This window comes from Nannobrachium achirus (assembly GCF_963921795.1).
Source record: "Nannobrachium achirus genome assembly, chromosome: 20".
NCBI classification, from domain to species: Eukaryota; Metazoa; Chordata; class Actinopteri; order Myctophiformes; family Myctophidae; genus Nannobrachium; species Nannobrachium achirus.
The window spans coordinates 26,318,581-26,345,633 of NC_137827.1; the positions used below are offsets into that span (position 1 = coordinate 26,318,581).

At 40.9% G+C, this 27,053-nt stretch overlaps 3 protein-coding genes across 3 annotated transcripts; 1 reads left to right on the plus strand and 2 right to left on the minus strand.

The window, feature by feature from the left end:
• Window positions 1-305: 305 nt before the first annotated feature.
• orc3 (origin recognition complex, subunit 3) lies at window positions 306-13,849 on the plus strand. Its single transcript, XM_080750344.1, has 20 exons — window positions 306-379; window positions 481-538; window positions 1,040-1,137; window positions 1,905-2,049; window positions 2,760-2,864; window positions 3,167-3,327; window positions 3,721-3,845; window positions 4,938-5,097; window positions 5,513-5,626; window positions 5,779-5,912; window positions 6,555-6,618; window positions 7,153-7,269; window positions 7,476-7,555; window positions 7,725-7,858; window positions 9,531-9,622; window positions 9,728-9,825; window positions 10,700-10,841; window positions 12,219-12,335; window positions 12,611-12,690; window positions 13,663-13,849. Exons 1-20 carry the CDS (start codon window positions 356-358, stop codon window positions 13,766-13,768), a joined length of 2,154 nt encoding a protein of 717 aa, XP_080606470.1. The 5' UTR covers window positions 306-355; the 3' UTR covers window positions 13,769-13,849.
• A 752-nt stretch (window positions 13,850-14,601) lies between these two features.
• LOC308305794 (akirin-2-like) lies at window positions 14,602-18,599 on the minus strand. The gene is made up of 6 exons (XM_080750666.1): window positions 18,479-18,599; window positions 17,241-17,446; window positions 16,423-16,566; window positions 15,638-15,787; window positions 15,292-15,363; window positions 14,602-15,175 (listed from the first exon to the last, which is right to left on the minus strand). Exons 2-6 carry the CDS (start codon window positions 17,422-17,424, stop codon window positions 15,165-15,167), a joined length of 561 nt encoding a protein of 186 aa, XP_080606792.1. The 5' UTR covers window positions 17,425-17,446; window positions 18,479-18,599; the 3' UTR covers window positions 14,602-15,164.
• Window positions 18,600-21,306: 2,707 nt separating this feature from the next.
• LOC308306035 (cannabinoid receptor type 1B-like) lies at window positions 21,307-22,719 on the minus strand (the record flags this gene model as incomplete). Its single annotated transcript, XM_080750935.1, has 1 exon — window positions 21,307-22,719. One exon carries the CDS (start codon window positions 22,717-22,719, stop codon window positions 21,307-21,309), a length of 1,413 nt encoding a protein of 470 aa, XP_080607061.1.
• Window positions 22,720-27,053: the final 4,334 nt, after the last annotated feature.

The following is a 27,053-nucleotide window of genomic DNA, read 5'->3' on the forward strand; positions in this document are numbered from 1 at the left end:
AAACGTCATCAGTGGTGTAAAGTGACAAAGTACATGGATTAGGCGGTATATTCACGTGACGTACATTAATGTAAATTCATGACTTTTACTTGTAACAGAGTATTTCTACATTGCCGTATTGATACTTTTACTTCAGTAAGAAAATCGAGTACTTTTCCCATCACTGACTCCTCCTTCATAAACAACGTCATCCTGGCGGGAGTTAGGCTGCTAGGAAGTGGTCCTTTCTCTCTACGTTCTTGTAGTAGTGTTCTGTTCTTATTATAACTCTATGGTTCTGTGCTGCAACTTTGAGTCAGCCCCGCATGAGATAATTTAGATACCTACCTTTTATAAAGCAACATTTAACGCTGAAATGGCGACCTCATCCGTGTCAAAGGTAATGCCATGACTTTACATGAATGGTGTTTACTACTGTTGCAGCCAACCAGTGATTAATCGTGTTTGATTTTCTGTTTACTTCTTGACACATCGTTTCAGGGCTGCTTTGTTTTCAAGCCAAGCACTAAAAAGAAAAGGAAGAAGAGTCCTGATTTGGGTGAGTTAAGGTTCCTCGCAGTGTGAATCAATGTTCTTTTAACTTTTAATTATAGGCCTACTCCACTCTCGGATCCAAATAGTATAGGCTACTTTTACTCCAGTACATTTATTTGAAAACTTAGTTACTAATTACTTTATAGATTTTGATTATTAATACAACATGCATTAATAACTTCAGCCCCATTTACATTTCGGCCATTTGAAAATGACATATCAACAAGCTCACAATGCTTGTGAGCTTGTAGATCTGCTATTTTCAAAAAGATTTGTATACATTTCAAAACTTGAAATGACATTCCACATAGAGTACTTTTACTCGAGTACATTTTAAATTCAGAAATGTTACTTATTTCTACATGGCAGTATTGATACTTTTACTTAAGTACAAAATGTGATAGCCCTGAATACAGGACGGTCATATACATGACCTGTATTCAGGGCTAAAAATGTGAGTACTTTTTACACCACTGGTATTAGTCAGATGTTGTGTTCTTGACAGAGGATCATTTCGTGCATGGATGTGAGGACACAGAGAATGTCAAACTGCGATTCAATTTGTGCCAGAGTCTGTGGGACAAGATGAAAACGGAGACACAGGTGAGTGGTAAATGGAATCAGATCCAAGCCAATTACTACTAGTTTTTAATGCATTAATTGCTACCGTCAGCAGGTCGCAGTTACTATCAAAACCTCCACCGGCTAGCTGTCAGTCTGTCTGTCCGTCCGTCCGTCCGTCCGTCATGTCACACTTTTCCCCTACTCATATCTCCGCCACCGTTGCCCCGACCTATGCCAAACTTTGCACACACACTCCTTGGCTGCCAAACCACAACCCTCACCCCTCATTTCTCACATGGCCCTCTTCTAGCGCCACCATGAGGCCGATTCTTGTTGCAAGACACATTTTTGGAAACTGCTCCTACAGATTTAGCCCTAAAATCACGCAAACCGGTACACAGTATCTCTACAGTCAGTCATGTCATCAAAATGCATCTGTTCCATCTAGCGCCACCATCTGGTCGATTTTTGAAAAACACATTTTTGGACACTGCTCCTTCACATTTTGCCCTAAAATCACGCCTAAAATCTACCATTGCCTTCCAAAGTTTGTGTATGCGAACTGGCAGTCGCTTATCTCCCGATTTAGGGAGTCTTACTGGTATACAGTATTTGGAAAATGGTTTATGCACAGTTCTCCTTGAAGAATTTTACATATTATTATTTTTGTGTTGGTTAGTTGTTGGTGTATTATTTGTGCCTAATACCATTTATTGAATGCTTTATGTTTCTGTACTGTCTTTCTGTATTTGTGCATTTTGCTTGGACCAGATATAACAACATATTCCTGGTTGCCTCCTCTTAAGGTTTTGCAGGATGAGCTCAACAGGAACATCCTAGACAGTTTGCTGGAGTTCATCAGAAAGTGCTGCTCCACTTTCCATCGCAGTGCAGACAACTGGTCATCACAAATGAGGGCCAGTGAGATTCCTACAGCTGCTCTGGTGCTCGGTAAGTTAGGGTGTTGATGAGGAAACCATGTATTTGGTATTTGCTTACCGTAATTGCCGGACTATAAGCCGCAGCTTTTTTCCCATGTTTTGAACCCTGCGGCTTATACAACGGTGCGGCTTATATATAGATTTTTACAGCTAAGGGCCAGTTAGTTTGTTTTACAATTGTCTTTAACAAGGATTTATATGTAGATTTTTACAGCTAACGGCCACTTAGGGGTAGGGGCACTCTAGCAGGAAGCAGGAAGGACACCTGCGGCTTATAGTCAGGTGCGGCTTATATGTGTAAACATTAGTTTTTTGTTTTAAATTTTGCAGGTGCGGCTTATAGTCAGGTGCGGCTTATAGTCCAGCAATTACGGGTACTTAGAAAAGGAGGTTGCACTTCAATAACGGGATTCACAGTGGAGTGCTAAAAAAAACAAATCCATATCCATGTAGTACAAAAAGTGTGAAAAGAGTAGAACACATTTTTTACTTTTTTTTTTTGTGCCTACATCACATTAAAAAAAACATGCATAACATTTAGGCACAGATCCTTTTATTAGTTTGATTATTCTGATTCTAATGCTAAGATGGATTTTTCTGCAAAACTGTTTTAGAGAAGAAAGCAAATCAATCGCTAACTATTTAACGTCACCCAGCTATTCTGCTGTACCTAAATCTGTGGGGTAATTCTGTTTGTTTCAACATTGGTCTTCTCCATAGGTGTGAATGTTCCTGATCATGACATGACATTCCAGAGTTTGACTGAGCAACTCCAACAGTCTGTAACTCCTCATGTGGTCTCCATCCAGGCTAAAGATTGTGGGGGTAAAGGCAGACTCTAGCTTGTATTACCCTTTGGTTTAAGACAGGGTTGTCAAACTCATTTCGGGGTGTTTAGCTTTTTTCCTGAAATTGCCTAAATCCCACAACAGGCCTCTTCGTTAAATACTTTTGTGTAGTTAACTTTTGTGGATTTCACAATTCAAATATCACCCAATATCTCCAGCTAATGGCATATCATCAAATTATTTCAATTAACATTGTTTTTATGAACTGTCTGTGAAAGGTCCTATAGACCTATACAGTACATTATAGTGTTATTAAACAAACCTGCTTCATCATGCCAGCATTGAAGCATCTGATGCAAAGGGTTCTGGAGAGGCTGATGAACACTGTTGTATCTGTGGATGATGAAGATGAGGCTGGGCAGAGCAGCAAACAGCTTAACCTGAAGAAAGTGCATTGTTCCCTCAGTACTCTCTCTGACTGGTACAAAAGCAAAACCAAGGTAGGAAGGCATTTCTAGTTACTGATGTGGCATGTTTAATACTGGGTTGTATCTGACAATTTCACATTAACATTCTACGTGTTCATTTAAATGAACAGAGATGGGTGTAATGATGAGACCATATGAACATTTCATGTCACGATTATTGTGACCAAAGAAATTGCGATTTACGACATTATCACGATAATCAAAATATCCGCAACATCCATTATCCTGGGGCACATTTGTCAAACAATAGCATATCTAATGCTATTATTTTCTTCCAAATACGATAATTTGAGCTCGCTTGTTTTTGTTTTAGGTTGTCTATGGTGTGCACATTCAGTCACATTCAGTCACATCCACCACTGCTCATACTTCAAACATGGGTTTGATTTTTGTTTATTGTTTCAGAAATCTACTCCTGGTAAAAAACGCAGTTCTGGAGATGCACAAGAGCAGCCTCCCATTGTCATTATCTTCAAAGACTTGGAGGCTTTCAACCCAAGAGTTCTCCAGGACTTCATTCTCATCTGCAGGTACTGTATATTTATACATAGGTTTGATCAGTTTGTCACCTTTTTGAGCGGTGGTCACAACGCTCCTATACGTGGCCGTGTGTGTGGGTCTGTCTGTCTGTCTCCGTGTCTCCGTGTCTGTCTGTCTGTAGCCTGCAGTAACCTTTTCTGACCACACATGTTAAGGGAGGGGCGCTGTTGCGCACACACACACACACACACACACACACACACACACACACACACACACACACACACACACACACACACACCACCGCTCAGTTCACACGAGTGTGATTTTTGTTTTCTGTTAGTTGTGGTTTCTCTGATCATTTACTACAGTGTGTTGTTTACCCCAGGGGCTACAATTAGAAAGCAGACGTTCTGGAAGGTTGTAATGCAGGACAACTGTGTTATTGTTGTTGATGGACAGAAACCACCTGTAATAGTGTGTACTGTACATACTACATACATAATATTCTTAGTCCATGATGTAGAGAGCGAGTTGGAAAGCAGCTCTTCAACCAAGGTCCTTTGGCCCCTGGAATGGAACCCAGGACATGTTTTCAAGCATGAGAGCCTATGTGATGTGCACCTTAACCGCTCTATTTTGCTACTCTAAATTATTGTTAGAAGAAAGAATTCCAACATTTTGTTGCTTGTACCTAACCTGGTCGTGTGAATTCACATTATCTTCTGCAGAAGACGCATGATAATGTGAATTCACCTGACCGTGATGGTTTACCAGGCTAGCTTATATCTGTATGAGTTACAAACACTTCTTAACTCTTGTCTTTACCTAATCATCAAGTGTTCATATGTATAAAATCATAAGTCAGAAACACCCAAACCACTATTACTCCTGAGTAACTGACCCATTGCCTGCTTCAGTGTAATTGTCCTTATTTTGCTCATTAGGACCATACTTGGTCAGTTTTTAGCTACAATCCATTGCATTTGGACAACTAGCTATTAAGATGATGTACAGTAATATATGTATTATTTAGGTGGGTATCAGGATGGGGAATCTCTGCTTTGCATACTCCTTTGTCTGTGCATATGTTGGAATACAATCACACGTTTTACATAGCCCTGTTCTATGTCCTTGCACAGCCGGTACATTGCACAGCTTCCCCTGATGTTCATCTTTGGCATCGCCACATCGCCGAGCACCATCCAACATATGTTGCCCCACTCTGTGTCCTCCCTGCTTTGCATAGAGCTCTTCCAGTCCCTCTCCTGTACCCAGCACCTGGCCACTGTCATAGACAAGGTAGGCCACGCACACACATACAGAGGAAATGTATCCTTTAGTGGTTTTCAACCAGAGGTCCGGGGACCCCCAGTGGTCCTTTAGGGGGTTCCAGGTGGTCCCTGGTTTAATGATGGAGAGTTGTTAACACAAATGGATCCTTATGGATCTTTAACTCTTGAGAGTGTAAATGAAACCAAATGAACCCTTTCGGGTCCATCCTTATCTCCCTTTCTTTTATCTTTTTTATCTTTTTTATTTTTTATTTCTGTTTGTATATGTATAAAAAAGAGATGCAAGATGAATTACACAAGTGAAGAAAAAGAAAAAATATTATGGATGAAATTAATAACATTGTACAAACCTGCAATAAAGTGTGGGGGAAAATAAATCCCAGAAAGAATGTCTTATTTTGTATTCCTATCTGTGTTTGTAGTTGATCCTGACGCACCAGTTCCCCTTTAAGCTCAGTGGTAAGGTGCTACAGGTGCTGATAAGCATTTTCCTCTATCATGACTTCTCGGTTCGAAATTTCATCAAAGGCCTGCAGGTAGGAAATCGTATACATTCCAAGTGTCTGCTTTCTATTGTCCTTCAATGTGTTTGTCTCCCTGTGTCTGTATTGTCAATGTACCTGTCTGCAATGTTGTTTATCTTGTTGGAGAATGTGAGTGTGACATATTATTTTGCTCTGTCCTACAGTTGGCGCTGCTGGAACACTTCCATAGCCAGCCTCTGGCTGTGCTGTGCTGTAGGAAGAAAGAAGCACTGATTAACGCCACGCAGCTCAGCCACCAGAATTTGGAGAGAGTCAGGCAGCTACCATCCATCAGAAGGTACACAGTATACACACGCACGCACACACACACACCAGTGTTTCTCATGTTCAGCTAAAACAGGGGTCTTCAACATTTTCAGGCCAGGGACCCCTTAGTTGAGAGAGAGAGATGATCAGATGAAGCAGGGACCCCCCACGACCCGTAGATACCATATAGTTTCATCGTTTGACGGCACGCACATCAGTGTATTTTGGATTCATGTCAATTTGTGTTTTCATATATTTAACCACTTGAGCCGTCATTACCTAATAAACTTGACCTTTCAATGTGTCTGCTCTAGTCTGCTCTTTTTCCCCGCAGCACGAGGCGTTGTGAGCTGCTATTTTTGGCTAAAGTTCTCCGAATATGGACGCTAGGGTTCAAGTGGTTAATGTAAAAAAGGAGGGAAAAAAAGTTTCTATCACACAAAGATTTGGAAGACCCCCTGTAGTAACTCTGAGGACTCGCTGTTGAAGACCCCTGAGCTAAAATATAGCTTGTATGAGAGGCAGAGAGGAAATGGAATTAAATACAACCATATCTTTGTCCACAAGTAAATAACATTGTTTAGGTTCCTATTCTTCCCTTATGGTCTCTGATCTTACAGAGCAAGCCTTTTTCCTGCATCCTCAGCAGCTGAAATGTTTTATTTTCCCCCAGCTATGTAGAGAAGCAAGAACCTCAAGAACAGGTCAATCTGTTGACCGACGACAATCATATGAAGGTACAGTATAAGTTTTGTCTAACAGTATTAGTTTTCCTAGATTTGGCTAGATATGCATACCGGTATTTTATAAGCACGGAATAATCAATGATGAGCCATGTGGTTTTCAAAAGAGTGTATGATTGGTGCCCAACGTGAAGCTGAGGAATTCGCCTCCAAAGGGCATATTTTCTAATGAATGCACAGCCCTGACTCGATTATTATTATTCACTTCTATATCACTTAACAAAGCGTTTATTCATTCTTTGGGGAATTACGATCTTTAGTTTGTAGCTAATGTTATCTTAAATATCCATTGATACAGTACAGATTATATTAATTTATACTGGAAATGCAGCCATGCACTTATCTGAAAATATTGCTCACCCTCCAGCAACTCGGAATCAAGTTTTCACTATGGCTTTGGACTAAGACTAAAGTAACTTCACTGTGTTTCTTGCATCCTACTCCAATCCAATGATATCTGTTCAAGAGTATAAGCACAAATTCAAACACTTCAGTGCAGTGTCATTGTCTATGCATTTTTATCCGTAGGCGGTTTGTCAAAAGCTGCTGAAGAATCTTCGCAAATACCACAAGAATTATTACCCCATCCTAAGATGTCTCCACATCCTGACCTCTTCATTACCCAAGTACCCCCTTGGGAAACAGGCAAGGACCTATTGTTTTATGTTGAATGAGGATCTCATAGAGCACTACTCTTGGCTTTCAGACAAACATACCTGTTATTTCACAGTGGATTTCCAGGATGTTTTTTATTTTATTTTGTAGGTTTTTGATTCTACCTCTGGCTTAATTTTGTGTGACTACTTGATAACTGTTGGTGAAGTCATGTCAGACTGTCTCTCTGGTCACAGATCAGGGAGCTCCATATATTGTGCCTGGATAAGAACATCTGGGATAATGAAGAGTACCAGTCAGCCATGCAGCTCCTTGGGTTAGTAAGATTACAGAACGTACATGTATATATCAAACAAGCCTTACTTCTAGTGCACTACCAACTAATTGACAATACATAATAATTATCCATCAACTTGAGAACAAATGCTGACGGCTTTCATCAAACTGCTCCTAGTAATGTCACCATCATGTTGTTTATCCTCCAGGATGCTGGCTAAAGATGAGCTGATCACGGTCCTGCAGAGGTGTGCTGAGATTCTAAGGCCTGTCAAGTCCAAGAAGATGAAAGCGACTCTCGTCGAGCTGGAGGAAAAGCTTGTCCAATTTAAGCAGCTGGACGGTAAGTAGAGGAGCGTGGAGGTTGCAGGTTGAAACCAGCAGGGGGTTGTGTTCTTGTCATTGTACTAGTAGTCTTGTGTGGCCAGACTGTTGCCTCTGCGATTTGTAAATGCTTCCGGCATACAGTCTGGGAGACTTAAAGATGTTTTTAGGTTTTAACGATGGGTGCGAGACGAAGCGAATGTGACGCACCCGCTCCCTTGGTGCAGTTTTGGGGGCGTTATTTTGTCTTTCTCTGGTGTTGTTGGTGTTACTTCCATGATGTTTTCAAATGTTTTCTTAAACTATACACTAGGGGTGTCTTCTAAAAATCGACGAATCGACGCGTTGTTTTAAGCCCCGGGAATCGATGCCAATTGTTTGAGTCGAAGCGAAAATATATATTTTTTTATATCACCAGTTAGCCTACTACTGCCAGTACTGCGGTGCACTGCTGGACTGGTGTGGTGTCATGTACATCCAATGAGAAGTAGCAATTGGCGAACAGTTATTTATTGTCTCGCACCAGCGTCGGGTTGAAAGTGAGACGGAACGGCCAGAACGGTTCAGACCGCCGCTTCGTTAAAACATTCAGAGCCGGGACAGTGTTCCGTTAAGAGGAGGAAGCACGCTGTCAAAATCCCATATTAAATAACCTGCCACAGCACAAACGCGCGTCCACGAAGTAGTAAACAATCTTCTAAAGTCAAATTAACATACACAAGTGTAGGCTACAAGTTACATTTTCTAATTAAAGTGCTTCTGAATTGTTCCAGTGTTGTAATCCATGATGAATGATTGTGTTTCGCTGTGTTTGCGTCCATGACATGTCCACACTGCTGGCTCAAGCGGGAGCTGTGCCTCCACCTGTTTATGATCCTTTTCTGAAATGAATCCGTTCTCGACACTGACTCATTACTCTGTCAGTGCTCTGTGTCCCGCGACTGTGGACTGGATCCCATCGTTCATTTAAAAGAGCCGTTCAAGAGAGCGGAATCGTTCGCGAATGTCTCATCTATACTGCACGCTGCCGAGAGACGGGGCAGAGTTGAAACAGCGGAGATGTTTTATTTGTTTCAACGGTGTGTTATAACTCTATGGTTGTACACTGCTATGCAGATAACATTTGTGCTCGCGCACCGATATCACCGAAAACACTGTGTATTCAATTCATCTCTTAATGTATTATTCTATTATGTTGACATGGTTTAAAGCAACACTTTTTTTTTTTTTTTTTTTTACACAAAGTAGACTATAAAACGATTCGTCGACGCGTCGGATTAACCCCCGCGACTCGAGTCGACTTCATAAATCCTGTGTCGAAGACAGCCCTACTATACACGCATAACAAGAATATGCCGCTAGACTGACTCTGTCTGTGCTAGTGTGTTTCTGTTATGTTTCCAATGGGATTACAGTGCAGTGCAGCAGTGGCTACTTCCGATACTCGCCGTTCAGGAATTGTAGTTCCAGACTATATAGCATTCGGAGATTGTGGAATAGTTGTCTGGCTAAGCGAGACTATTGTACTAGTGACTGCTACAAGTTGGTTTGGGTTGTCCCCAGACCAACAGCGGTTGACAGTGACAGGGTCCACACAGTACATAGGGCCAATGATTGAACTGTGACTAAACCAAACCAATGAAAAGAAAAACACTTCATGTGCACAGAATATGATTTCATGTCTCTTGCAGACACATCTACTGAAGTTGCTGCTGGTGGTGGGGACCTTACTTCTCCTGAAAAAGGTCTTCAGAAGAAAACAGATCTGTTCCAACTACAGAAGGTACAGTATTTAACAGCTATACTAGTGGAGTACGGTCCCTGTATTTCAGTAATGTGTGTTCAAGTGATGTTTAAGCTAACTGAATTGCCTTGTTTTGTTTTGTAGACACTGCTGGAGATGAAGGAAACTCGGAGAACAAAAAAAATGAGCCACTTTGAGATTCTACGTAGCGAAGCCATAGAGTTTATCGACAGCTTAGTACGGTATGACAGTTCGTCCTGATCCTGTCCTAGTGCCAGGATTTTCATATGAAAACATAGTAACACCGTCCTATAGTACATTGCTGTTATACTAGAGTTCTCAACAAACCTGAAAATTAAAACCGGCACCAACCAAGAGTGTTTAAGCCCAATCAACACATAATATACTGAGCCGAGCCTGGTACCCCGGCCCAAAAAAACAGGAGTTGGTTAACGCCAGAAAAAAGGCTGCAAAATCAGAAGCTCAAACTGTACATGGCAGGTTTTTTGCCTCTCTCTCTCTCCCCCCACTCAATGTGGATTGTGGGCTTTGAAGCTGGTTTGCGTAGCACTTTCCTGGTGCCACTGTTAACAAAAAGTTATATACTTGCAGCCAAAAACTAGCCTGGGTGCCAGCCTGTTCGCCAGCCTTTTCGCTCTGCTCGCGATTGTTTTTGTCTCTCCGCATTACAGTCTGGAAAGCCTCCGATTTGTCTTTGGTGATCATGTCTGTCAAACACACCAGTGTGCTTAGTGTGTTTATGATGACGTTGCTACGATAACCCTACTCTGATTTGTTGGAACAACATCCAATCAGCAACGATGACGGATCATTTCCAGACTGATGCGGAGAGACAAAACAAATCACGGAACGGAGCGAACAGGCTGGCACCCAGGCTGGCCAAAAACACCTGCGTATCACCAGTGTTTCCTTATTGAGGACGGTCTCTAAATGTTCAGCTAACATAATTATTTCAATCTGTATGAATGTATTTGTGTACTTGTATGTGTTTGTCTTGTGTTGTACATGAGTTATGGGACCCCCTAGACAATTAGATGCTGTATCTCAAGGGGTTATCATTTCAATAAATTCAAAATTCAAACGCATTCTTCCCAGGAGTTACCTGTCTCCCCCAGAGTGTCAGCCATTGAATGAGGTGTGCTACTACAGTTCCTCTGCTGTTCTAAGGCGACACCTCAATGCCACACCTCGTACCTCCATTCAGACTGCACTCAGCAGTCCATACCACTATCTTCAGGTAACTGATAGCAGCTTCTTGTATTCCCTCCAGGTGAAGCCAGATTTGTACTTTGTCTTATATCATCATTCGTGTTGTGAGCCTGTTGATCTATTTTCGCCTGCAACATAGCATGAATTAAATGCAAATGGAGAGTAAATATTATATTTTTGTTTAAATTAAATCTATACTATGTAACTTTTTTAATAAAACAAATCTTAAAATTGTCCTAATTATTAAATCGCTAAAGTTTTAGAACACCCACTCTGTTCATTTCTGCTCCCAAAGCCTTTTCTTTATATGTGTTCTACTGAGCCCTGGTGGCCGTGACCGGGGCTGTTTTTCCCGGCAAAATTACATCATATGCATCATTCTGTACACGTGTCTCCCTACCGGCCAATCAAAGCCCAGATCATACACTGCCGAGCTCTTCAGGAACTACACTGCAGTGTTTACACTGGGCTAGGAGTTTAGCATGTAGCTCCCCAACCGAGGCTCGTAGAGGGACACGAAAGACCTCTATGGATAGGTATCGGCGAGGCGGACGCGGTGGTCTGAAGGCCCGGTCCGCGGCGAAAAGCGCCCGAAAAAAGCAGACGCGACCGCGGTTTGCTATGACACTACTGACCACTAGTTGAGCAACTTACACAGTATAGCTTTAAGTGTTAGATGTCTCTATTCTGTTAGTGTAGGATTCATCCATCAGGAGGGAATACAAAGGACACAGGAAATGTTTCTTTTTTTTCTAGCACCTTAACTAATGTTCATAAGTATATCATGCACAGTATACATCTGCTGCTATGCTCACGCACCTTTTATATCTTATCTCAGGTACCATGTAAAACTCTTGCTTTTGATCTTCCCTTTCTTTCTTCTATGTAAAATAACGATAGCCAAAACGAATTTCAGAACCCAAAAGATTTGCATAAATTGGAGGTGTTAAATTGGTTCTCTTTCCTGAAATTGGTGACATACCGAAAAATGTATTTCCTGTTAAAGACTCAAGAGCTGTAGAGAGAGACGAGTAACCCCTATCACTGAACTTTTTAGTAATGGTTACTATGGGAATATAGTGCTTGTTTAACCAAAGAATATCACTCACAGCACATTTAACATGCATATTGTCACTGTCGGGCAGAAACCTTGTATCTCCAAGTTTCAAATGTGTTTGTTTTTCGTAAGTAAAGCCCTGTTTCATCTTACAACACTGTCGCACAAAACGAGTGAAAACAGCAGATCTACAAACACACGTCTCGTGATGCGAGGCTTGTAGATCAGCTATTTTAAATTGCTTTTAAAATAACAAAAGGGAAGGTTTTGGATATATCTTTACACCCGACAACAACGATTCATCATACTGTATGAAGCACAATTCTTTCTTTTTTTTCTTCTCTTTAGAATAACCACTTGAGAACTGAGGACGGTTCAGTCTCCAATGCTGCTCCTGATATCTGCATTGTGCACAAGCTTCACCTTGAGTGCGGAAGACTGATAAACCTCTATGACTGGTTAGAGGTCAGTCCCTAAGTCTTAAGACCCTATCATTTTGTAAGCGAAATGCTGTGACATGTACATGAAATAAATACAAAGTATTGAATGTGGAGCTTTTAAAAATGTGAATTGATTTGTTAATGTTAATCACACATTCAATGGGGTTAGGGTTAGGGTGACTCCTCTTGTAGCAAGAGATAGAGGTTGGCGTTGTAAGGGCAAAGGTTACTTTAATTTCGGTACATCAAGTTGTTTGTCATGATTGTGTTCTGTGATAACCTGGAGTGTTTGTTTTCCAGGCATATGCCACTGTGGTCTCTGCTGCTGAGGGTCAAGATCCTGATGCCAAAGATTATGGAAAAGTAGATGAACTCAAACAGTATCCTTTGTGTTTTCTTTATCTATGAACAAATATGCTGTAACAGTGGACTATAACAATGGAGGCATAACTAATGAATCACTATCTAATTTAGCAAGAAACAGCAGAGCATTAAGCAAGAAACAGCTGTTGGCCAAATATGACTCTTAACAGTCAGGCAAAACCACTTAACACCCTGTATATTTTGATGGATAGCAAAAGGATCTACAAGCTCCACAATTTGTTGCATATTTCTAGATTGATTGCTATTTTTTTAGTTGCATACCATACAGCAGGGTTCCCCAATAGGCGGCCCGCGGTTCATTTGCGGGAGGCTACTGTCTGGCCCCCACCAACCCCAGTAATAATGGTGGTATAAGAGCAGCAACAACACTAGTATATCGTCATTGTTGGGTGGAAAACTCGTATCTCAAAATGTGTACGTTCTTTCACTAAGTAAAGTCCTGCTTCATCATACGAGGCCGTCGCACAAAACTAGTGAAAACAGCAGATCTACAAGCACACAATGCCTCGCTCCGAGAGGCTGTTTTCACTAGTTTAAATCGTTTTTAAAATGATAAATGCAAAACGAACGGTTTTGGACATACAAGATTTTCACCCGACAACAACGATATCTGAACCGTCGCCCCCTGCAATGTTGTGGCCCTCGGCTTGGTACCCTAGACATAATTCGGCCAAAACCGGAAAACTAATCGGGGAACCCTGCCATACAGTATATCAATGCACGTTTCAGACAGTGTGATCAAGATCTAAATAGCAAATGCTAAAATAATCAAGTATGGGGAATTGGTTATGATCAAAAGATGGGCTTAAGCCTATACAAACTGCCGTCTTGAGTTTTGCCAATAACTAATTAGAGTTGAAACTCAGTAAATTTCTGAGAGAAACCATCATGTAATAGACCATTAGAAGGTATTTTGTAGCAGTGGATTAGCTTTCATGTTTGGTTCTTGGGCCTTAACTATGTTCCAGTGCTCGTTTCATCCAGTCTGTGTCAGAGCTTGAATTTCTGGGCTTCATCAAGTCCACCAAGCAGAAGACTGATCATGTGGCTCGACTGACCTGGGGTGGCTGCTGAACAATTAGTCTGCAGGATTCAATTTCATGTTTAACCTGGATTCATTCATTTCAATTAATATACAACTGAGGTGTGAAGCCTGAACATACTCACCTGTAAGAAAAGTCTTGGTATGTGTAAAAAATGTTGATTTTTTTTCCCCCATTAAAGAATTATTACTCGGCATGTCTTCTGGCATTTTCTTAAAATTTAAGGCTCCAAAAACAGGTCATTTTAAGACGCCACTAAGCTAATATTACCATCATGAGCAAATACAGATGCCTTAATATTTACTTTTTTCAGTGTGTGAAGAGTATAAATTAAGCCCAACTCTGGTCTCCCAACCATGTACTGAAAACCACTACATTCAGAAAGTACATTTGTTTAGTGGTTGGTGTTAGATCCTCTCACAAAACATAACTGACCAGTCAAGGTGGGCACTAATGTGCACATGTGGTACACCTTTAGTATGAAATACAATTTACTAGTGTGACGCCTCAGGCGACATGATATCTGACATCATACCCTTTTAAGCCCATACATGGAGATCCCTGTCTGTAGAACCAGCAACACAGATATGGGCTGTCTTCGCCATATATGGATTCTGGTGGTGTGGTATGTGGTCTCTAGATATGGGCTTAATATTGATGACATCCGGGAACTCCATATATGGGAATAAAAGGGATTGTTAGTGTGACATCAGTGAAGCCACAGCAAAAAACATTGTTCGAGTGGTTCCCTTGACATCGGAGCATGATGTCAGAGCGACAAACCCATAGAACCAGTGTCAGGCGTGACCGTTCACATACTAACAAAACAAGAACCATAACTCCTTAAAACGTTTTATTGGTTTTTCCACTAAGTACATGGGCTTGAAAGTAATATCAGGAAAACAAATGTCAAAATAAATACTTTTGATTTGGGGGAGGGGGTAAGGGTCGGATTAGCCCATTTATACTGTTCAAGTTCAAACAATGAACTGCAGGACAAACTGCAAACCTTTAATGCTTTAACTCAAAATTTCCCCTTGCTCACAGATTGACCAGCAAACCTTTAGTAGAAGTCTACATTGCTTTCTTATTTACATGTAACAAAGAAATCAAACAATGAATAACAAAGTCTGGAATGCCAGGAATCATTATAAAAGTAAGTGAACTGTAGATACACGTACAGCAGGATAAACATAGGCCACTGATAGATAGGGTCCATACATTTACATCAGGAAGCACCTAGTTGCTTACAATAGAGTGGTAACCACTGACAACGGCTTCATATAAACCTTAGCCCAAAGACTGAATATGGCACAGTAAGAAAAGTTTCATTTTAACTGTATCTCTTGCATTGATGGGCTTTTATCTTGAGACTTGACTCGGCTTGCAGCAAGAGAAAGTCGCCTGGCAAAGATTCTGTACCACACTCAGGAAACATCTGGGGAGAGGGAGGTGTGTAGACACCAGATTTGTTAGTTGGAAAATTCACTGATGGAATTCAAAGCACACCTCAAGGTGTAAAAAGTGTCTAAGCAAGTGAATAAGAAAACTCACAGCTTGCAGGTTGCTCCCCAAATCGTCGCATCAACTGATCATGTGTAAACTTCACAAAGGTATCATATTGTTCTGAAATTGCAGCATTGAACATAATCGTTAAGGTCTTGTAGGTTCTTAATAATTATTTTTCTCCTCAAAACAGGACATTTAAACCACCTTACTGACCAACATTAATTCACTTGACCGATTCAATTAGTCACATAATGAAGTGTACTTTACAAGTAACAACATTTTGTATTTCTGTATACTGATGCAAAATTAATTCAGTACATCATTTCCGGATCTAACCAACCAGTACTGAGAAAACCTGCTTACAGTGTCCCATCGTTCGAGGCGTACTGACCTGCCAATTTTGAAGTCATAGTCTCTTCATACTCCTCACGCACTTTCTCTTCCCTTTCCTTCAAGAGGCGTTCACAGATCATTCCAACTTGTCTGAGGGTGAATAAAGGTTGCTCTCTCCTTGTTGGAGAAACGCCTCCACAAGATGTTCCTGCCGAAAACAATGTAGTGGGAGATGATTGTACAGCATGAGTCATGGTACTTGTGGACCTGTGTCTAAAGCTGTCATGATCAGGACATTTTACTTGATGTTTAATTGCCATACAAAAAAAAATGCAATTAACGATTTCATTGTCTTTTTGGCCTTGAACACTAACATATGAATAATTACATGTGTTTGCCTTTCAAGCTTTCTAAACGAAAATTGCACAAAGCAGATATGACAAATTGCTATTTTCACAATCTTTTCAACATGGAAACAATATTGACAAGACCAACGATTATTCAAAATAATTGCAAATACCTCAAATAATAGCAATTATGCGATTATGCAGTAACTAACAGGCATAACTGTCTATGCATGACTTGACCACTTAAATCCTGAAATGTCTATGTTGATCGTATTCGTATTCCCATCCTGAAATGTTGATCATATTCCAATGGGACACACTAAATAGCTTTGCCCAAAATAGCCTTTCTACAAGCTCACAACACGACGTGAGCTCATTTTCTGGTTCATGTCACCCCAAGAATAGAGGTGGTTAAATCTTGAAGTTGGCACACTTGCCTGTACATAAAAATTGTCTTTCAAAATGAATCCGTCTCTTAATGCATTATATAACAAACCTGGCATGCTAGAACCACTCATAATAGATGACTGAGGTGGGGACTCTGGAGAATAGCAGCCCTCTGACTGCTGGTAGCCCCCATCTAGATGTTTCCTTTTCTGGATGCGTTTGTATTCCTGCTTGATGTTGTTCAGGATTTGTTCTAGAATGACCAAGGAAACGAAAGGTTAGGAGAAAAACAAAAGCACCATTTTCCCCACCTCAAAGTTTTACAGAGACGGAAGCCAAAAACAGATGCTGTGACCAGTAACTTAGCCTCTGATAACTTTAAACTGTGAAAATATAGATGATTTGATGATTGTTGAATTCCAATCAGCTAGGTCTGCATGTGGTTAAAGCAGTTGTTCTCAACCAGTGGTCATTGAGGGGGTTCCAGGTGGTCCCCAGCTCAATGATGGAGAGTTGGTAACCAAATGAACCCTTATAGATCTTTAACTGTTGAGAGCATAAGATGAAACTAAATGGACCCTCACATGTCCATTTGGTATCATTTTACACTCTCAATAGTTAAAATATTGTGTTAAACATCTGCATTACATAATTTACAAGAAGTCTATGCAACGTTTGCCTGTTATCTCTCCTATGGTACCAATCAATACAGCTACAGCATGGATTGAACTGTGGACAAAATCCCATCCAACGACAACAAAATATGCACATTTTTGGGGTCTGAGAGGCTAAATGTCATCTATTGGTCCTTGGTGGCTAAAATGCAGAATAAATAACGGGACCTTGAGGTGAAAATGGTCGAAAACCACTGGTTTAAAAGTACCAGCCAAGCCGACAGAAACGGGCCAACTTGACCAACATGATCACCTGCAGTAAGTCTGGACGACGGCGATTCCCCAAATGGCGATGGTTCCATGCGAAGGTATTTCCTAGGGGATGAAGACGACGACGATGATGGGGATACAGGTACGCATCTTCGTCTTTTGGGGGACGTCGGGCTCATCAGTGGATCGAAATCCATGGTCCTCTTCAGGGTGGCTCCACACGCCATGACTCTGAGGATGTTTGAGGGGCTGAAAATGCAGAAACAAGATTATAGACCAGTGGTCCTTGAGGGAGTTCCAGGTGGTCCCCAGCTAAATGATGGAGTTGGTAACCAAATAGACCTTTTATAGCTCTTTAACTCTTGAGAGTGTAAAATGAAACCAAACGGACCCAAGAAGTGTACACAATGAGAAAGTAGAAGAAATGCTATTTTGATCAACGTTGGCCTGTTATCTCTGCTATCATGGTACCAACAAAATATTTTGGGTCTGACTCTGAGGCTAAATCTCATCAAATGGTGGTCCGTGGCTCAAATGCCGAGTAATGGACCACCTGGATATGAAAAATGTTAAAACCCACTGCTGTTATAGGCCATGAGACAAGAGCACGTCAATAGCCAGTGTTTGCTAACAGTTATTGTGTGCGAGTTGCCAGTTTCAACACGATGCACGACTGGCCAACAAACAAACGCCGGTATGTGCACGGTGCACTATTCCAGTGGTTCTCAACCAGTGGTCCGGGGACCATCAGTGGTCCTTGAGAAGGTTCCAGGTGTTCCCCAGCGAAATGGACGTAACCAAATGGACGCTTATAATATAAGTATTTAACTCTTGAGAGTGTCGAAATGTTCATGGACCTTTACGGGTCCATTTGGTTTCATGTTACGCTCTCAAGAGTTACATTATTGTTAAATAACCCCATTGCTAAATGTAAAAGAAGTCTACACAATTAGATAACGTAGAAGAATTGTTATTTTGATCAACGTTTGCCTGTCATCTCTCCTGTACCAACATCAACACAGCATGGAATTGTGTTTTGGGTCTGAGAGGCTAAATCTCATTAAATGGTGGTCCGTGGCTCAAATGCAGAACAAATAATGGGCCTTGGTGTGGAAATGGATTGAAAACCACTGCACTATTCCCAATGATCGAGTAGCAGCCAGGCGGACGTTAGCTACGTGTGCTAGCCACACTGTGGTAGAACCAAACGAAAACAAAGCTACGTTTAGCAATCGCCGTCCTCACCCACCGTGGCTACGAATGAGGAAAACTGACTCTCACCTTTTGGGGGAAAAGTTGCCCTCTCCGATCACTGTCACTGTCCTTGTGTCGCGAAGGAGCTCCAAATGTTGCTTGTGAAAAGTTCTGGTGAAGATATGCCGACCACGGGCCAACTGTCTGACGTTAATCTAGCTTAGGGGCTAACATGAGATAGGTGGCTAACTTAGCTGCTTGTTTTTGATCCCAACAAGCAGTCGGCTTCACCCATACACTGTACGTCACATGCGCCTGCGCGACTATGCATGCTGGGACTCGTAGTATGTTTAGATCTGGTTCCCAAACACTGGATCGGGACCCATTTGTGGGTCGCGGACGCGTTATTCCCTGTTAGTCCCTGTTTCCTACATTTTGTTTTTAATTATTATTATAGTATTAAAGTAATTTCATGAATCAATGAAAAATGGAAGATATTCCATGAATTAGAAAACAAATGTTTAAGAAGTAGTGAAAATTGCCGATCTATAAGCTCACAAGGCGGTGCAATCTGCAAAGCGAAGCATTTTGAGCTTGTAGATCTGCTGTTTTCACTAGTTTGAGTCCCAGGCAAACGTCTGGTTTCTCTTAAGTTTTGGGTCTTTCTTGAGCTAAAACGTTTGAGAACCACGTGGTTTAGATACAAACAAAGTACATCATAAAACTGCCTATCATAAATGTATAATCATTTCCGAAGTCAACCACGTCCACATGAGGGCAGTATTGCACAATACTACTGACTGATTCCCCACATTGAGCACTTTGAGACTGTTTCTCACATACAATCTTTAATTAACATCATCTACTACTGCTGCTGCTGCTGCTGCTGCTGCTACTACAAGCACTTTTCCCATGGGATGGGATCTGGTGGCTCTCATTCACTTACCATACTAGGGAAAAAAGACCCCCCAAAAAATCTTCTTTAAATAGCATGTGAGGGGTCTATCTAGGGGGTTTTCATGATTCTGAATCCATTGCAAGCATTTGTTTTGCACGAAAAACATTCCTTGGGCAAGAAATGGACCCTACACAACTGTGAAAAGTGATGACTCATCACTAAATCATAGTTTTGTGGGGTCCATTTCTTGCCCAAGGAATGTTTTTATTTCACATATTTCTTATTATTACTAATATATTACTACTACTACTACTACTACTACTACTACTACTACTACTAATTATTATTATTATGAAAGGATATTATAATTACAGGAATAATGATATTCTACATTATTATATTATAATCATTACACATTTATAGTAATATAACAATAATATAATAATAATAATTATTAGATTATTTACAAAAAAAATAAGAACAATCAATAAGAACAACACCACCAAGAACTGCAAGGAATGTTAATATTCATTTTATTGAAGAAAAATAAAATACCATGAATTATACGTTTAAACCTAATGTTTTCTTCTGTTAAACACAAAATGGCACTACCGATTCTTCACAGTAATATTACTGGCAGTATCATCTAAAAGGGTTCCAATTTATTTACAAAGGGGGGTTCTAGGATTGAAGAAAAGGAAATTGAAATTGAAAAGGAAATTGAAAGATGTCCATCAGAGTGAGTTGATGGAAATGCTTGAACAACATCTTTGTGTTTATATCACATAAAGCACCATTGCGACAAAAACAAACAAGATCCACTAACATTTTTAATTATCACCAAAAAGAGAAACCACTGTCGTTTATGGCCTTCAAGCAGCTCATTGTACAGCCAGTCAAAATAAAGTTATAGCACAGTGGTAAACACAGTGGTAAGCACAGTTTCACCCTGACTTACTGTCACATTATATGTAAAATAAATTAACATCCTGAAAGCAAAACAGAACATTTTTTAGAGCAATTCTTATTTTCTGTTATTTTATTTCAAAGCTCTTGTTTTGGCACATTTCACTGTCATAAAGCAGTGCATTAACCACTTAATCAGTCAAAAGTAACACATCTGCAACTGTAACATTTAAATTAAAACCCTCTAAGGACGAGGAGTCTACTTCATTGACCGGGGTCCCCTAGGGGTCTAAACTTGGTCTGCTCCTTTTTTTTCCTTGCCAAAAATAGCAGATCTACAAGCTCACCACGTGTTAAGATAAGATAAGATCTTTATTGATCCCACGAGAGAAAGGAAGCACAGCTGTAAAGTTACAGTTACAAGGCAAGAGAAAAGGTACAGTAGATAGCAGACAGCAGTATATACCCTCAACAAAGCTGGAATTATGCAGGACAAAATAAATAATAAGAATACACACTATTGCAACTCGATGTGAGCTTGTAGATCTGCAATTTTCACCAAATGTTCGCTTGTCTTTTTCTATTATGACATGATTCATGATATGGCATCATAGTCTGATCTGCAATGTCTTTTCATCAGAGTTTTACCAAATACTGGCAGCAGAACCATCCGTAACCTGAAACTTGAGGTACATCATAAAAAAATAAAAAAATAACTGATCTACAAGCTCAAAATGTGTCGCCATGTGACGTGTTGAGATCTTGTAGATCGTCTATTTTTGAAACATTTTCAAAGTATAAACGTAAGTATGACTATAAGGGCCGATGCATACTCCACTTTTAGAGCCGAATTTATTTCGGTTCGGTTCGGGGAGTCATAAAATCTCGGTGGCACCAAACCGTCAAATTAATGACGGTACCTCTGAATGACGTCATATTGTAGTTTGGACAGAGCCGAACCGAAATAAATTATCTAAAAGTGGAATATGAGAGTTCCACCTCCTGAGCAGGTTCCAAGAACCTTATCTGAAACCAAGCCGTTGTGTATGGAAACAAATCCAGAACCCATTCAATCATTTTCACGCTTAGTTCTTGTAGTCAAAAAGAGCCATCAGACTGGCTCTGCTGTGGTCTCCATGGACGCGGTCAAACTAACCTGAGCTACTTTAACTCTATAGGTCTTTGCAGAGCCAGTTGTATCTTTCCCTGCTGCACCTACTGGGCCTCTTATACTCTCACCGCTATTGTCCAAGGGTAAGTCTGTTCCCCGGCACACCTTGCAAATGTTGAGAAAAGCCCTGCGTAGATCTTTACTCCTCATGGCATAGATGACTGGGTTTACAGTTGAGTTGAGCAGGCAGAGCATGCTGCAAAAAGCAAACACAGTCTTGATGAAGTCATTCACCTTCCAGAACAGGTCATATGCCATGATAGTTAGCACAGGGCCCCAGCAGATGATGAGGGCCACCAGAATGAGGACCAGGGTCTTAGCCAGGCGCAGATCCATTCGGGCCTGCTCAGGCCTGACCAGCTGGACTTTGGTCCCGTCCGCTGAGTAGACAACCACGCTCCTCTGGGAGGTGCGGCTAAGCATGCGGACGGCGTGGTGGCGAGCTTTCCACAGGATGAACAAGTAAGCATAGATGATGAACAGCACCAAGATGCTGGTCATTCCAATCCAGAACATCAGGTACTTCTGGTCGATAAGGGGGAAAATATCTGAGCACACAGAGTTCAGGCGTTTGCAGTTCCATCCCAGCAGAGGGAGCAGTGAGATGCCGATCGAGATGCACCACATCAAGCTGAAGGCGATGACCGCTTTGGCCTTCGTGACGATGCGTTTGTACGCCATGGGCCGGTGGATGGAGATGAAGCGGTCGATTGCGGTGAGGAACAGGCTGCCAACCGACGCTGTGAAGGAGGCGATCACCCCAGCTAGTTTGAAGAGGAACACGGTGGGACTGTCCTTCCTGTGGAGAACATGGAAGTCTAGAAAGCTGTAGACAAATATGATGCTGCCTATCAAATCAGCCACGGCCAGGCTTCCTATGAAGTGGTAGGACGGACGGGAGCGCAGCGTGTGTGAGTGCAGGATCACACACAGCACCACGAGGTTCTCCAGCACCGTAAAGGTGCCCAGCGTTAGCGCCAGGATGGCTACTGCCAACTGCTGAACGGGCGTCAGGATCATAAAGCACTCCATGTTGTCTGCAAAGTTCTCCTCACACTGTGCAATGCCCCCACTACCCATAGAGGTCCCATTACCCAGGATTAAGGCTGAGATGTTCGTTGGGTAGACGCGAAGGAGATCATTGTAAATGACTTCCTTATCTCCAGGGATGAGTCCAGTTATAGAGTTACTTGTTGCACCGGAAAGAGGCTTGACTAAGTGGAACTCAGTCTTAATAGGGCTGGAATCGATGGAGGGGTCATCATAGCTGGCGTCATTGGAGCCGAGAAAGTGCAGGCCAGTTGTTATTGTCTTTATTGTGGTCCCTGCTATCCCATACAGAGCGGACTTCATGGCTGAAAGGCGAGGGCCTCCTCACTGGAGAAAGAGGGAAAGTAAAGCAATTTAAACAAATGGACCCATTGGATACATTCGTACACATGCTCAGCACTGAGTACAGCAAACAGCAGATCTACAAGCTCACAACGTGTCACTATTTTCGCCATTAAAAGGATCCCTGGGTAATACGACAAGTATGCCTTAATATTATAATTGTCCTCTATAACTACATGTAAAATTAAGAACACCTTAAATAGTTTATTTCTTCTAGAAATAGCTAATCTTTCACTCAATAGGGGAAATGCCTGTCGCAAGTTGACGATGTCATAAATGTCATGTGTGGTCTATCCATATGGAATTTATGGCATGCATGTGCAAAAATAAAAGAAAAAGAAACACAAACACATTTGAAATATTGATTTGATGCTCGTATTAACCATAGGAATTATTATGTTTGTTTTTATTTGCACATGCATGCCGTAAATTCCATAGGGATAGATCACACATGACATTTATGACCATCATCACGGGCATTTCCCCTATTGAGTGAAAAATTTGCTATTTCTAGAAGAAATAAAATATTTAAGGTGTTTTTAATTTTACATTGTAGTATAGAGGACAATTATAATGTATTAAGGCATATTTGTCGTATTAGCCAGGGATCCCTTTAAAAAAGAGGAAGAAAAAAAGACAGTTATTTTAAATAAATAAACTAGTGCCCCAAATAGGGATTCTTAAAGTGGTTAAATGAACACTGGTGGTCTTTTATACAGTGTAGTGTCATATTTAAAAAATAAAACAGAAATTGACATGGAAGATCTTTCAGGCAGAAAACAATATTCACTGAATCACTGAATGTGTCACTGTGGGTGTAATTTGTTGCTGGGTGATATCACAGGAATCTCTGCATCAACCAGCTGACCCTATAGCAGATGCACCCTAGACAATAATGTGGGAAACTAAACAGTTGATGGTGCCTCAGGGGAATCTGCATTAAATATGTAGGACAGCTATGCTGCTTTCTTATTAATTAGGAGCCTAGGTCGTTAAGAATCATGCCTTTTAAAATAATTGTCTAATTAATAAGACGTCAAGAGAGATAGTTAAAGGGCTTTATTTGGTAATGTAGCTATTTAGGTCTACTGGCCAAGCCATGCATGCAGTTAGCCTTTATCACAGCGAATGATGCATGTTTCAGGTGTTAAAAGGGTAAAAGATCAGCCTAAATTAAGGTATCACTGATGGCAATCAATCAATACATAACTATATGTATTTATTTATATATATATGAAGTAGCCTATATAGGTTACATCACTCATTTCTATACAATCTGTTTGCTAAAAAGCGTCTCTTCTGAGAAGTTGGAAAGGATGGAACAAGAACAAACCTATAAAATCACAATAAAGTATAGCCTATTTAAAAAAAAAATAAGAAAAAAAAGGTAAATCATAGCCTACCTTTAATTTATCCACCGCAAAGAACTTACGTCGGTCCATGACACTGAATCGTCGGAAAGTATCCAAAATTGTCTTTTATTCTCTTTTCATTGACAGTAACAGTAGGCTAAACCAGGTACAGTGAAGGCAGCCTATCTACAGAAATCAACTAGTTTAGATGCTGTTTTTGATGGTTTCTCTTGCAGCGCATCACTGTCATTGTCAAGGCTTACATTAGACACACAGACAGTCTCCAGTCCTTGGCTTGTAGTGTGCGCTTATGAAGCATTGCTTTGTGCGCTTGATCACGTGATGTGAGGTGTTCGAGTGCAGGAGCAAGTGCAGGCGGCGATACGCGATCATATACGCACATGCTCTCTCGTCACCATGCACCTGCACGTGTATGGTTCTCAAACTTTTTCATGTAGGACCGCCAAAATTGACACTTATTAGAGAAGATTGTAGCAGTGATTCCCAACCATTTTAATTTCAGGGACCCCTATAGCTCTGGTCCATAGCTCCAGGCTCCAGACTCCTTTAACATAAAATGGACAGAGCTATAGGGGACCCCCAGTTTGACATACATTTTAGGCTACGCGGACCCACCATTTAATGCCATTTCTATGTTGATACCCCAATATATAAAATCAATGTTAATTTTGGGGAGTGTAGCCTAGGCCTATATGGAACCAAATGGACCCGTTAGGGACCAAGTCCATTTGGTTCCATTGTACACTCTCTCTGAGTTACCCAATAAGGGTCCATTTGGTTCCTAACTATCATTTACCTGTCTTCATTACAAATAAGTTGGACATAAAAAGAGTACAATTTTATTAGCCTACTAGCCATCAAAAACTACTAATATGGACTGATGTAATTAAAGGAGGTCCTGTTTTGCATGTTTGGAATTAATATAGGGCCTAATACATCAGTAGGCTATATTTGTTTTCCGATATTAACCTGTGGGCCGCATTAAGTGAAGGTGGGGGCCGCATGTGGCCCCCGGGCCACCAGTTAAGAGGTTTCTTTTGACAGCAACAATATGCAATGTGGCCCCCTGGAGTGACGAGTGTGGAAATACCAACCCCCTCACTAAGGAAAGCAGACTTTCAACATTAGAACCGTTGGTGAGTAGCGAAACCATTTGTTTTGGTGAGTAGCGAAAGTGTATTTTATATTTTTACTACAGACAAGACAAGAGGCTGAGCAGCCTAAAGGCTACCGTGGCTGTGAGGGCAAGGGCTCATCTGTCACATAACGTTTAGGACCAGAGCTAGGGCTGCCTGTGACTGAAAACTCCTCTTTTAGGGTCAAGAGAGCATGAGCTTATCACTGCTGCAAACAGTGGTGGAAAAAGTACTCACATTTGTTTCTTAAGTAAAAGTATCAATAAATACTGCAATATATAAATAGGCCTACTCTGTTACAAGTATAGGCTAATAAGTGCAGGATTAAAAAAATACTTCAAAATGTAATGTAAAATGTGTATGTATCAAAATGTAGCCTACCTAAAATACCAAAAGTACAAAGTAGGCTACTCGTTATGCAGAATGTCTTATTTGAAGTTCAAGTTCAAATGTATAAAGATCTTTTGAAAATAGATCTACAAGCTCAAAATGCATGACGCATTGTGAGCTTGCTGATGTGCTATTTTCAAATGGCCGAAATGTAGGGATGTATGTATGTTTTTTCTTTTGTAATAATAATCAAAATTTGCAAAGTAGGCCTAATTAGTAACTAAAGTTTCCAAGTAAAAGTAGTGGAGTAAAAGTACAATTTGGATCTGAGATGTTGTGGAGTAGCCTAGAAGTAAAAGTACAAATACCAAAACATTTTACTTAAGTACGGTATTTAAGTTAGTCTACTTAATTACTTTCCACCACTGGCTGCAAATGTAGCATATTTCTACCAAGCACTCCCAAGACAACAAAATACAGTGGTGATGCAAGGTCATGTTATATATGCTCAGAGATGGGCGAAAATACATTGAAAAGTATTTTGATACAAAATACAAATACTGGGTCAAAGAATTTATCAAATTACAAAATATAAATACAGGCCAGAGAAATGTATTTGAGATTCAAATATGTATTTTGTATTTTGAAAGTACCGGTACATAAAATACATTTTATAAAAATGTATGCAATGATTAGCAATTTTATAGATTGATTGCCAAGTATTACATTAATTGCCTTGTCAGAATTTCTAAGAATAGATTGACCATACTGTTGTGAATGTCTTTGGAGTAGGCAGCCTAATGTACGCCAGTACTTCATAGACTGCAAAACCGCTCTGCCAGCGTTAATACACTGCTCAAAAAAATAAAGGGAACGCATAATCATTGCAATGTAACTCCAAGTCAATCACACTTTTGGGATATCAACCTGGCCAGTTAGGAAGCAACACTGATTATGAATCAGTTTCATCTGCTGTTGTGCAAATGGAAAAGACAACAGGTGAAAATGAGGCAATTTGCAAGACAACCCCTAAAAAAGGAATGGTTTTGCAGGTGGTGGCCACAGACCATTTGCCTGTCCTCATCCTTTCTGGCAGATTTTTGGTTAGTTTTGAATTTTGCCAGTGCCCTGACCACTAGAGGTAGCATGAGGCGGTATCTGCAACCCATAGAAGTTGCTCAGGTAGTGCTGCTCATCCAGGATGGCACATCAATGCGCACTGTGGCAAGAAGGTTTGCTGTGTCTCCCAGCACAGTGTCCAGAGCATGGAGGCGATACCAGGAGACAGGCCAGTACACCAGGAGATGTGGAGGGGGGCGTAGGAGGACAACAACCCAGCCGCAGGACCGCTATCTGGTCTTTTGTGCAAGGAGGAACAGGAGGAGCACTGCCAGAGCCCTACAAAACGACCTTCAGCAGGCCACTAATGTGAATGTTTCTGCTCAAACTGTGAGAA